Source organism: Psammomys obesus, unplaced genomic scaffold, assembly GCF_907164565.1.
Source record: "Psammomys obesus unplaced genomic scaffold, mPsaObe1.curated_primary_1811, whole genome shotgun sequence".
NCBI classification, from domain to species: Eukaryota; Metazoa; Chordata; class Mammalia; order Rodentia; family Muridae; genus Psammomys; species Psammomys obesus.
Window position 1 is genome coordinate 16,245,633 of NW_026596088.1, and position 12,492 is coordinate 16,258,124.

At 51.8% G+C, this 12,492-nt stretch overlaps 1 protein-coding gene across 7 annotated transcripts in view; it reads right to left on the reverse strand.

Moving 5' to 3' along the window:
• Ampd3 (adenosine monophosphate deaminase 3) overlaps nt 1-10,503 on the reverse strand; it is a 45,724-nt gene extending 35,221 nt beyond the window's left edge. The window contains exons 1-3 of one of the 7 annotated variants that reach the window (XM_055627286.1): nt 9,950-10,156; nt 4,555-4,689; nt 622-847 (exon numbers count right to left, since the gene is read on the reverse strand). In XM_055627286.1, coding sequence (XP_055483261.1) covers nt 622-847; nt 4,555-4,573 — 245 coding nt within the window. In that variant the 5' untranslated portion in view covers nt 4,574-4,689; nt 9,950-10,156. The other 6 variants (XM_055627290.1, XM_055627288.1, XM_055627285.1 and 3 more) reach the window with 6 other exon arrangements.
• Nucleotides 10,504-12,492: the final 1,989 nt, after the last annotated feature.

Below are 12,492 nucleotides of genomic sequence, written 5' to 3' on the forward strand. Positions count from 1 at the left end.
ACACACACACACACACACACACACACACACACACACACACACACACACGATGTTGGGGCTGAAGAAATGGCTCATCAATTAGAACTACATACTGCTCTTCCGGAGGACCCATGCCCCTTCAAGAGGCTCACAACTGCTCCAGGGGACGAGACAGGCTCCTCAGGCACCCGCCCTCACACGTGTACATATCCACACGTGGACACCCATGTCTACACATAATCTAAAATTAGAGTAAAATAAAGGTTTCAGAACAAGGATGACGGCTTCTGAGGCACAAACCTGAGGCTGACTTCTGGCCTCCACTTGTAGGGCACACATGTCCATGTGCCCCACCCCCGACACACACACACACACACACACACACCACACACACACACACACACACACACGTACTTGCATGCACATGAATATACACAAATACACACACAAACAGCACAACGGTGGTGGCTTTTGGTCTTTTCAAGCAGGTAAAGGAAGCAAGGTACCTTTCAATAAACACTTAGTGAGTTAAATGTCCCTGTTTAAGAAACTTCAAAGACCCAGGAACGGGTCAGCTCCGTCCCGTGTTTCAGCTCAGGTCACACAAGACTATACACATGAGAGCCGGTCATGGGAACAAACCTTTTAGCTGTCTCCACAGACTTCTGCTCTGCCAGCTCCTTCTGAAGCTCCCTCTCCTTGGCTTCCTTCTGCCCGATGGGACAGTCCTCGGGGACGGTGAACAGGGACATGACATCTTTGCTGTCCTCTTCTCGGAGAACCTTAGCGAACACCTTCTCCGCCAACAGCCGGACGTGCTCGTCCAGATCGGACATGTTCAGCTTGGGGAACTGGCGCGGCATCTCGGCTGACAAAGAAAGAACAAATGTAAGCTTCCTGGCTCTGTAGATGTCCCGAGTCCCCAGGGTGAAGGACAGAAGGCCCCTGACCTGGGGCCTGGTCCTTGGTCAGCTGTGGTGATGGATTCTCAGAACGAGCCCAGCAGACCAGATTTCATAACCAGCTTCCTAAGTAACTGGGCGTGAAGCACCCAGGACTGCTCACATTCCATACCTCAAATGCTCAGAGGTCAAAGAACAACTGATCATCTAGGCTCTTCCGTTTCTCCTGCCTGGGGGTCCGGCGGCCCCACCCTCCTAACTTCACTTCCAGAATTGAGAGGGTCAAGAGAGGGCTCAGAAAAAAACCTTCTCCAGACTGCCAGGGGCCAGCAGCACCACCCCTGTCCACGTGTGAAGGGGGGTACACGCAGGGCCAATAGTGAACTTCGGCCCCACAAGGGAATAGCAGAGCCTTGGGAAAGCCAGGAGCGCCCACAATCCCAAGGTCCCCCCCAACCTTCCAGAACTTCCAGGACACAGCAAATACATTAAAGGCTTTGAACAGTAACATTCTTTATGCAGCTGAAAACGCACTTCCTCAAAAAAGCTTTCCCCATCCTTCTCTTTACATGGAAGGGCCCTAATCACCTGGTTCCTCCTCCCTCCCTCCCTCCCTTTCTCCCTCCCTCCCTCTCTCCCTTCCTCCCTCTCTCCCTCCCTAAGCACATACTGGGTAAATAAACCTTGTCAACAGCCCAGATGCCTTCTCTAGGAGCAGGACAAGGTGGGTAGGCGCCCACCCACCTATTCCTTTAAGGCTGTTTTAAGAGACAGTGGTTTTGTTAGTCAGCCTAGATGAAGGCAGGATGGTCCTTACTGCCGTCTGTCAAGGACAGGAAGCAATTACAAAGGCAGGGCTCATTTGGCCATCTTGGCTCAGACGCTCCCAGGCCTCGAAATTTTCTCACCTGTGAGATTAAGGGACAGTGTAAATGGTCTCTAAGGCCCTCTTATTCTAAGTGGCATAATTCTAGGTGGTTGGGAAGTTTCCTGTGCCCGAGGCTCAGTGAGCTGGCCTTCTCTGTGGCATGTGGGGCTAATTCATGACACACACAGGAAGGAAGAAAGCAGATTGGTAATGGGCAGTCAGAGCCATGTCTGTGGTCTTGACTCTGAAACCAACTCTCCCCTCCCCCCACACCGCAGGGACATGCCTGTCCTGAGCCTCTCACTCTAAAGATGACAGGGTAAGGATGAGGAAAGGCCACCTCAGCACCCAACCATGTGTGGGTCCAGGGAACAGCTAGGGACAGCACATTAGCCAGGAACAAGCAGAAGCCTGGTCCCTCCAAGGAGGGAGAGGAACAGGGCTGGTTGTGTGGGAAGCTGTGGGCTTAGGAGGACAGTGATGGGGGAGAGAGGCTAGGGCAGTAGAGAGAATCAGGCAGATGGGAAGAAAGTGGAGCCCTGTTCCCCAACTCCATTGGTCAAATGCAGTGTCATCACAGCCAGAAGCAGACACAGAGAGACCCTGGCGAATGAACCCACAGCAGATGCAGGACTGTCGGGCCAGGTGGACCTTCCCGAAACCACTAAGAAGATAATCTGACCCGAGGAAACAGTGTAGAGACATTTATCTGCATGGTTTATGCAAAGACCTTTTAAATGTCAAAATTAGATGCCCGCTTGAGAAAGACTGCTAAGAAGCAAACAGTATTAGGACGGTGTGGCCACATTTTTAAAAACGTGAGAAATAATAGTAAACGGAGAATTGACACATACTGGGTGATGGCACATGACTTTAACAGTAGTGCTTAGGAGGCCTCAAGTTCAAGGCCAACCTGGTCTACAGACTGAGTTCCAGGAAAACCAGGGCTACACAGAGAGACCCTGTCTTGAAAAAAACAAACACAGAATTAATACATAAAGTTGTGCTATGCTTCGATTACAATGATATAAAAATGGATTCCCATATGATCAAGGCCATGGGAGTGCTACACACTCAAAATGACACAGATGGCAGGGATAGCTGCTTTGGTTTGTGCTGCTTTGGTTTGTTTTTGTTTAAGATAGAATCTTTCTATATAGCCCAAGCAATCTGTTATTCACTCTAGTCCAAATGGGCCTTAAACTCACAGCAATCCTCCTGCCTCAGCTTCCTGAGCTCTGGGATTATAATGTATAATAAGCTGCTATACTCAGCAGGAATATCTTATTTCAATAATAAATGCTACTATAATTTTATTTTCTGTTTTCATTGTGTGTGTGTGTGTGTGTGTGAGAGAGAGAGAGAGAGAGAGAGAGAGAGAGAGAGAGAAAGAGAGAGAGACAGGGTTTCACTGTGTAGCCTTGCCTGACCTGGGTTTTGCTATGTAGACCAAGCTGATCTTTAACTCACAAATATCCCCCTGCCTGTGCCTCGTGAGTGCTGGATTAAATGTGTGCACCACTACACCTGGCTAATTTCATTTTAAGATTCTAAGCTAATAGGAAGAAAATGGTGGACTTAAGCCTCCATGAGAGAAACTAAGTCAAACTTCTTCCTCCGGGATCTGACCATCCCGCCCTCTCCTGCCTGACTCACACAGAAAGATGCCCTCTCAGATGGGTTTGCCTCACTGAGCCCTCTCTACCCAGCTCTTATCCTGCGTGGAAGCCACCCCTGCTGCCCAGCAAGCACTTCTAACCTGAGCCACACACACCACTCCAGAAGCCCTCAGGACGGGACATCTGGAACAGCACAACCCCCCATCTCCGTCCCGGAAGCACTGCTTTCTAATGCAAGTCAACCAAACGTAGCCTTCATCCTGCATCTTCCTCACACAACCCTCCCCTTTCCCTTGGCTTGAACCTGCCTTCCTCAGACTTCCCCACGAGAAGTTGATACACACTCCTGGTTAGGCAGAGCTTGAGAGCAATGATGGGGGAGACTGCATCCCCCAGCTTCCATCCAGGTCCACCAGCTCCCAGGCTCATAGAACAGGGCCTCCCAACTGGGTCCTTTTCTCTCTTAAACTTCATTAGCTTACATTCACTGTGTAAAATAACAGTTTCATCATATTATCTTCATACATGTGCCTGACATACTTTGGTCAGTTTTGCACACGCAAGTTGTCTCTTCCTCCCTCCATCTTCCTCCCTCCTCCCACTGAGACCCTTTTCTTTTCAAAACATGCATGAAGCAGCTGAAGGATTATAATGTATGTCCCACATAACTGGTGAGGACTTTGCTTCATCTGGGCCGTCATGCAAATGGACCTCAGCGGGCCTCAAACCTGCAGCACATCTGCTGCCCTCTGGCCACCCTGGACAGACACCTGCCATCCCTCCCCTCTCAAAGCACTAGCACCTGCCAGGCCACTCTTGCCAAGGAAAGCCCACTCTGTGGATGCCAAGTAGAGTTCAGCTCCAGCTGCCCCATCATGCTTGGCTTTGGACCATTTGCCAACTGAAGCCAGCAGGCTTGTAAGGCTTAACTGTGAATTTGCCAGCATCAGTCAGCTAATGATAACAGCTTATCTTGTTAAGCACAACACCCTCTAATGAGTGTGAACAATTCTCCCAGAGTTAGAAAGAGCTAAAAAATGCCACCAGTTTCAACAAAAGCAACTTTGCACGGCACCGTGGCCCCTCCAGAAAGGAAGCCCAAAGCTGCCACCAAAATCCTGCCTTACACTAGTAAGCCTGTTCCCTCCTCCTGCCAGAACCTCAATGCAGAACCCATGTCACAGACCTGAACCTGGTGTCTCCATAAATGGTCCTGAGGATGCCACACAGGCGATGTGCTGCCTGAGCTGAGTCAGTGCCGGGAGCAGCTAGCTGAGTCCTCCCTGCTGCGGCTGGGGTGGGAGGTCTCTGCTTTGCATATCTGTGAGCAGGAAAAGTCTGGGCTGGAAATTCTCCTGCGAATACGAAATGCAAGTGGAAAATTTCCAAAAAGCCCTTATGGCCTCAGGTAACACCAGTTATCCGAGGCAAAATGGATGTAGGATTCTGAACACCACGTCCTGGCCCTGCTCCCAGCCTTCACCAGAAGAAATTAAAGCAGCCAGCACCGCTGCCCTCCTGGGCAACCACACAAGATAAGCTGCCCTCCCTGCAACACCCAGGCTCCTCTGAAAGCTGAGCAGGGACTGGTGATACAATCACCCGGCTGCTTCCGGTATGAACCGCAGTTTAGGACTGATGGGACAATAGGGCTTACCTCATCAAGGGGATTCATCTACAGTGGGGGGGGGCTGCTCTGCCACCTCTCAGGAGCCCCCTCATGCAAAACAACCCTCCCCAAGACACCCCGAAAGTCTACAGAAAACCCAGAGCCCAACACTGCCGCCTCCTTCCCCTCCCCCTCAAAAAAGAGGAAAGGACTATGAGATGCTTCCTCCTTGGCCAGGAAAGAACAAAGCCCAAAATAAGGGGCAGTCCCAACGTAAAGGCAGCAGCAGAAGGGCAGGCAACTGAGATGAAAAGGCGTAAGAGTAGGGTAACCTACTCTTTCTTTCCTTTCTTCACTAAAGGAAGCATAGTGGTGCACATCTTTGATCCCAGCAGTGGGGAGGCAGAGGCAGGTGATTCTCTGAGTTCCAGGCCAGCCTGGTCTACAGAGCAAGTTCCAGGACACCAGGGCTACACAGAGAAACCATGTCTTGAAGAAGGAGGGGGGAGGGGAAGGGAGAGGAAGAGGAAGGAGGAGCAGAAGAAGCTGCCACACACACTCACACACAATCACAGGTGACTGGACAACCTGACAAGCTCTGCCAGACTCCCTTCAGTACACACTGGACTGCACTTGAATGTACAGGTAGCGCACTCACAGACAGAGCACTCCCCACCTGGCCCAACAGAGCTCACCCGTCCTCCCCTTCTGGCTGCTACTCACAGGATCTTCCCAAAGCGCACACTGGCTTCTATCACTGTCCTTTCTCAAGTGACCCGCACAGGACAACACAGACACAAAGCTCTGTATGCCCTGTCCTCAGCCTGTTAGGAGAGTAGGGAGGCTCTGGAGAGAGGCACACAGCCTTCTAGTGACTTCGACAAACTGTGGCTCTAGGAAGTTCTCCTGAGTAAGATGGCTATTTCTACTGCACTGTTGAAATCCTGGGGAGAGGAATCCAGAAAGGACAGGTCAGTTGTTTACCAGGAGGCTAGCTGTAGCCCTATCCTGGACCTGAGTCACCTCCTCGTGTCCAATTGAGAAGGCTGTGCCTTGCTGTGCCCACATTGTAACGCCTGTGAGGGCAGAGCAGGATTACAGTGCAGACACATGACCCGCTGCTGGGCTTCAGCAAGCCGGAGATTACAGTCCACCTGTCCACACAACTGTCTCATAAACAGTACAATCAGCAGGCTTCACACAACCTGGAAGGAGGGCAATGTTTATTCATTAAATAAATGATTACATAAATAAATGATTCAACGTGCTTATAGCATGGGGGAAGGGGAAGCTCAGTGGTTAAGAGTGTTGCTGGCTCTTCCTGAGAACTTGAGTTCAGCCCCAGGATGGACACCAAGCAACCACCTAAAACCCTAGCTCTGACACCCTCTGGCCTTTGGAGACACACACACACAGAACACATTTGTTCTGTCAAAAGGCAAGTGGAACAACTCTGGCATTTTGGGGAGGGACAATAGGTGACAAAAGTGCTTAGAGCATCCTGGACCACGGCTCTAGGTCCAATACAGCAGGTAACTTTATCTGTAATGGGATTCTGGAGGGCCTTGATCTAAACAAAGTGCGTCTGTATGCTCCAACAAACACTGTTTTCTCTTCTAGGGATTCCCACACTGTCTCTACTAGCAGATACGTCTCGCGGTAAAGCTACTTTACACACTTCAATGGCAACTCCATCATGGGAAAAAACACCTATTAATAGCCCATGGTGTCAGAGCTGGGAAACGCCCTCCACTTGGTCTTCAGTTTCCAATCTAGAGAAAGCTGCCATCCCGGGGCCAAGCTAAGGGTGCGAGGGTCAACTCCACCAGGTCTAGACAGAGCAGAGAGGGCGCTCTGCCCCAGTGACAAGGGCAGGGCAATGAACGCTCCTTTAGAGTTAATTGAACAGGGACAGCTCTGTCTCAGGAGGACCAGAGATGTTCAGGGTCTCAGGGTCTACCTTGAGACTGGCATATTGCTGTTCCCTGTGCCCCGCATGCCTCACTACACTGACAGGTGCTTATCCCGTGCTCACAGCCTCAGTGTGTGAGTGTGTTCGTGTGTGGTGTGTGTGTGTGTGTGTGTGTGTGTGAGAGAGAGAGAGTGTGTGTGTGCGTGTGTGTGTGTGTATGTGGTGTGTGTGTGTGGTATACATCTGTTCATGTGCACTCACCTGAATGCGTGGAGATCAGAGGTTGATTCCATTCCCCCATTGCTCTTCACCTTACCTTTCTGAGTCAAGGTCTCCTTACTGAGATGGTCACTGTTCAGCTAGACTGGCCATGAGCCCCTAGGACCAACCTGTCTTGTCCTCCTGGTGCTGGGCTCACAAGTAACTGACGCATCCGGTTTTTATGTAGGTTTCAGGAATCTGAACTCAGGTCCTCAGGCTTGAGCAGCAAGCTCTGTCCCTCCCCAGCTTCCTCACCTCCTTCCTGAGCCCCCTGAACGGATTTCAGGATGAAGACCCAAGGCCTACATCTCCCACTCCAGAGACCAGCCTGTGTTCACTCTTCTCACCTAATTATCCCTACATGGCAGCAAAGGCTGGAATCAAATTACGTCTCCTCATGAAACACGGCACTCTGCTGTCTCAAAGCAAGGTACAGGCTGCCTAGAGGGGCCCATTGCCTTCTCGTTTCTGAGAGGTGACAGGCGCTGAGCACCTGCTAACTATCACCTCCACACACACCATCTGGGATTAGATCCCAGCGCTAAGGTACACACACACACACACACACACACACACACACACGGTGAGTGTTTACATAAGACAATGAATGAGAGGTATTCTCTCTGTGGTGAGCTCAACAGTCAGCTGTGGGTATGGTGAAGAACATGGACTCAAGCCAGACTATCCGGCTTTGATTCCTGTTCCGCCACTTATTTATATGGCCCTGGGCAGATGATGAAACTTTCCGTGGCCTTTTTGTCCCCTATAAAAGAAGCGCAGTAAAAATAGCAATGCCGTGAGATGCCATGATTAATCAGCCAGCACACGAGAAGCGCTTAGACTCATCCCTAGCTCAGCATATGTGTTTTGGAGGTATTATCCGTCAGCACCACTCTCTTCATCATCATCCTGACAGCCGACACAAGAGAGCCCAGCAGGGACGAGTGAAGCTTCACAGACTCTGACTCCTTTTATTTGACCCTTATCAAGCCCCTCGGCGGAGCTCTCCCAAGTTCCTACCTGGGCACAGGAAGACAGGAGCCATGTTCAGATGGGAAGCCAGGTCAGAAGGGGGAAAGCCATCCCCTCTGTCGTGGCTACTTCTCAGTGCTCGCACTGTGCACTAAAGGACAGAGCCATTGTCTCTTGTCCCAGAGCTGCAGTCCGCACGTGCAGGGAATAGAGATTAATATTCTTAGCGGCAGAACCAGGCCACTGAACTGCTTTAGGGGGAGAAGAGTATATTCCCGATTAATTCTAAGCCCACGTTTCACTTGTCCAATGACACAGACGCCATCTGAAGAGCGACCCGGCAAGAGTAGAAAGAGGAAAAGCAAACATTTTCTCTCACAGGACGCGATGCAGGCGAGAGCCTGCTCACCTGCCTCCAGGATTTCAGGTCCGAGGCTGCACAGAGGATGAACAGGCCCGGAAGGTCAGACAGTCTCCCACCAACCCTACCGCATCTTCGCAGCAAGACAAGTCCCTCCAAGTTGCAACCTGGACGGTCCAAAACGGCCAGGCCTGCAGTGGACACTCAGAGGTGGAGCAGATGATACTGAGCGGACTGAGGCTCTGTCTGCCTGGGCCCCACCGACCCTCAGCTCTGACTCTGTCTCCGGGGGAAGCCTATCTTCTCGGAGGGCTTCAGCTCTGCACTCAGCTGCTCAGGACCACGATGAACTGTCAGCTTTTTTTTTTTTTTTTTTTTTTTTTTTTTTAACTCGGTAACTTTGCTTATTTCTCACCAAGAAGCTTTCCAGCTAACACAGTTTGGGAACACAATAGTTAGGAAACATCTCCTACATCACAGGCCTGTGCCAGCCTAGACCAGCCAGCCATTAGCAGATCCGCTCGCAGGGCAGACGCAGGAAGTTCAAGGGCGGAACCAACCTACTAGGGCACAAGGCTGCCCCCCTCCCTTGCCCAGTAACAGCGGAGGTAAGAAAGGGAGCCGCAGAGAGCGCACCACCCTCCCATCCCTCCTGTACCTCTGCCTCCTGCCAGAAGTCCACCCCCGCCGAACACATCCCGCGGGTCTCCGGCACCTAGAAACTTGTCCCGGGCTCTAAAGCCAGCGTGTCCCGGGTCCTTTAATCTCCCTAAATATTGCGAATCTGATCTAAGCCAGGGAACGGGGACGTTGCAGGCTCACGGGAGGCCTCTGGAGCCCAGGCCACCGCTGTGTAGGCAAAAAAGCGGCACGGGGACGGGGAACAAGCTCTGGGGGGTGGGCGCCGCGGAGCACACAGGGGGCTGGACGCGGGGCGCGGGCCCAAGGTCAGCCCCGCAGCATCGCGCGCACTCACCGGGTCCGGAGGGCAGGGCCATGGAGGGGGCGGCTGCCGGGCTGGGGCGCAGGTGCGGCGCCAGGCGGGGCGCGCGGGGCCGGACCCGAGCAGGCCGCGCTCGCCGCCCGTGCCCACCCGGCGGAGGCCGCGGCCGGCGGGGGACCGAGCTGAGCGCGGGGCGGCAGGGCCCGGGCGGCCCGCGCGGCGGGATCGCGCACTACCTGGAGGACCCGCAGCTGCCCGAGGCGCTGGGCCTCGCTGCCAGCAGGAAACCTAAGAACCCGGGCGCGGCGGCCGCCCCGTCCTCGGCCGGAAGCGAGCTGGCTCCGCGGGGCCACGGCACAGTCCGGGCTCAGATGCCAGCAGGGTACCAGCTCTGTGCCTCACTGCCATCAGCCTGGTTGTAACGCCGCGCCCCAAGGTGTTTGCCCACCTCCTCCTCCCCTCCCCACCAGGACCGTCCCCCAAAACGCGATTCTAGAGGCTCGGTCTGCTCTAGGACACTTACTCTCTCGGTAGCTAAACTGACCAGCAAGTATTGGTTTTCTCCAGGTGTCGGTTGGGTCCCTTGAATCACCTTCCCGCCCCTCCCAACACACACGGGCGCGTGTGCATACACACACACACACTCCCTTGCAACACACACGGGCGCGCGCGTGCCCGCCCCTCAAAGTCCGAAATGACCTCCGAGTTGCCAAGGCCAGAGGGAGCTTTCTGTGCACCCTTGCTCACCTCTTCCAGCCCTGGAGCCGGCTGACCACGCCTTCCTTCCTGGAACCCAGCTCCGAAGTTAGCACCCGGTGCCTGCTGCCCTCGCACAGGCACGCTGGTTTCCACAGGCTGGGGTGACCGGTTTCTCAGCCTCTATGCCCTGGTTCCTGCTCCCTGGGTCATTCCAGGAGCTCACTCAGAGGATCCAGGCCCACCCCCGTGGTTTTGACAGCCTCCTGCCTGCTGGTAGCAACTGAACCCCACCTTAGGTCCAGAACTCTCCAGGGGAGCAGGTGCTCACAGTAGGGAGCATCTCAATCAGAGGCTCCCAGGCTGCCTGCACTTCTAGTCTTGACCCGTGACATCGCCAAAAGACACTTTGGGAGCCATCCTTGGCTTGTGTCTCTTTCACCGAGTTGTTGCTACTATGTGTCTTAACGCGTTTCACAGCTGTCTCATTTAAGCATCAAATTTTATTCTTTCTGCTTCGCAGCCTGATACTTGCAATCTACTTACTTAAATATGATGCACACATTACACTGCGCACTAAAAAGTGTTAAAAGATGTGATAAAGATGAACAAATAATTAAAAAAAAGACAGGGTCTCACTCTGCAGCCCTGACTGGTCTGGAATTTGGTGTGTAGACCTTCCTCTGCCTGCCTCCAGAGTGCTGGGATTGATGTCATGGGCCCCGACACCAGAAAATTATTTTCTTTTTAATGAATGATATGTGCCATCTTTTTCTTTTTAAATCATCCATGATCTGCTTGGTGAAAGAGCCGTGATTAAACTAGTTTTCAGATCCCTAGTTTAATAGTTAATGAGATTAAAACGCGTATTTCTAAGTTCTATTAATAGCAACAGTTGGTTCTAATGGCTACTGTGGGTTTTTTTTTTAAGATTTATTTATTTTATGTGTATGAATGTTTGCTCCCATGGATGTCTGTGCATACCTGTGAGCCTGGTGCCTGAGGAGGTCAGAAGAGGGCATTGAATCCCTTGGAGCTGGAGCTCTGGGTGTTGTGAGCCACCATGTAGGTGCTGGGACTAGAACCTGGATCTTAGCAAGAACAAGAACTCTTGACTGGTGAGCCATCTCCTCAGGCCCCCTGGCTGTTGTTATTTGTTTCCTAAGAAGATACACTGTACAAAGATAAACAGAACTCTGTCTTTGCACTTACTGAATTATAATTCTGTTTAAATAACACCTCCCAATTTTGTAAATGTGACGTGCTCAGGAAAACAATTTTTGTTCTTGCCATTATTTTTAATACATAGACTATTTTTAAATTGAGACAGTAAACCTAAAAGACTATAAAAAGTATGCTTTCAGTGTGAACATGTCCAGTCTGGACTGCTTCCTGGAACCATGTTGACATCTGAAGACTGTGCAGAGCTAGCCTGGGCCCCTCACTGGCTGCAGCACTTCGGAGAACTGCACTCGTGTGCACACGAGAGCACACATACATGCCACCAGGAACAAAGCAGGAGAGCTGGCCCTGGTGGTGTAGCACAGGGGAGCTGGTGGGCTGACCAACTCAGCTACCACCCAGGCCCAGATCCAGGGCTTTCAGTTCATCCACCCTGATAGATACCCCATCTATGAACTTCTGGATCTGGTAAATGGGCCAGTCCTGCAGAGCCAAGGCTACAGGATCTCCATGACACAGGGCAACAACAGGAAACCAAGAGTAGTCCCAGCAAGGTTCCAGTGTTGACGGTGTAGCAGAAGCCAAAAGCCTCGAAACAAACCAATGACTTGTTACAATAACCATTTGCAAGTAAAGCTAAGTTTGGGCAAAAGGGTATACTGTGGGACACATCACAGCTTCCATGGGTGTGTCACATTTTTTTGTTTGTTTATTTGTTTTGTTTTCTTTGGGGGGGTTGATGGAGGGTGGGTGATATGGATGGACAGGGAGATGAGTGGGTTTGGTGTGCATGATGTGAAATCCACAAAGAATCAATACAATGTTGTTGTTTTTTTTTTTTTAAGTATACTTTTGGGGCTGGGGAGATAGTGCAGATGTAAAAGCACTTTCTGAAAGCATGAGCACATACCCTGACCCTGGGCCACATAAAAAGCCAGGGGTGGTGTTCCCTGTAACCCCGGTGCTGCTGACGCAGAGGCAGGAGGATAGCTGGGGCTTGCTCGCCAGCCAGCCTAGACAAATCAGCTCCATGCAGGCTCAGTGTTAACCACGCCTCAAAATCTGAGATGAGAGCAATTGAGGAAGATGACAGACAACCTCCAGTTTTCACACACACACGTGTGTGTGTGTGTGTGTGTGTGTGTGTGTGTGTGTGTGTGTGTCCATTCCCTCTATATAATACACTTG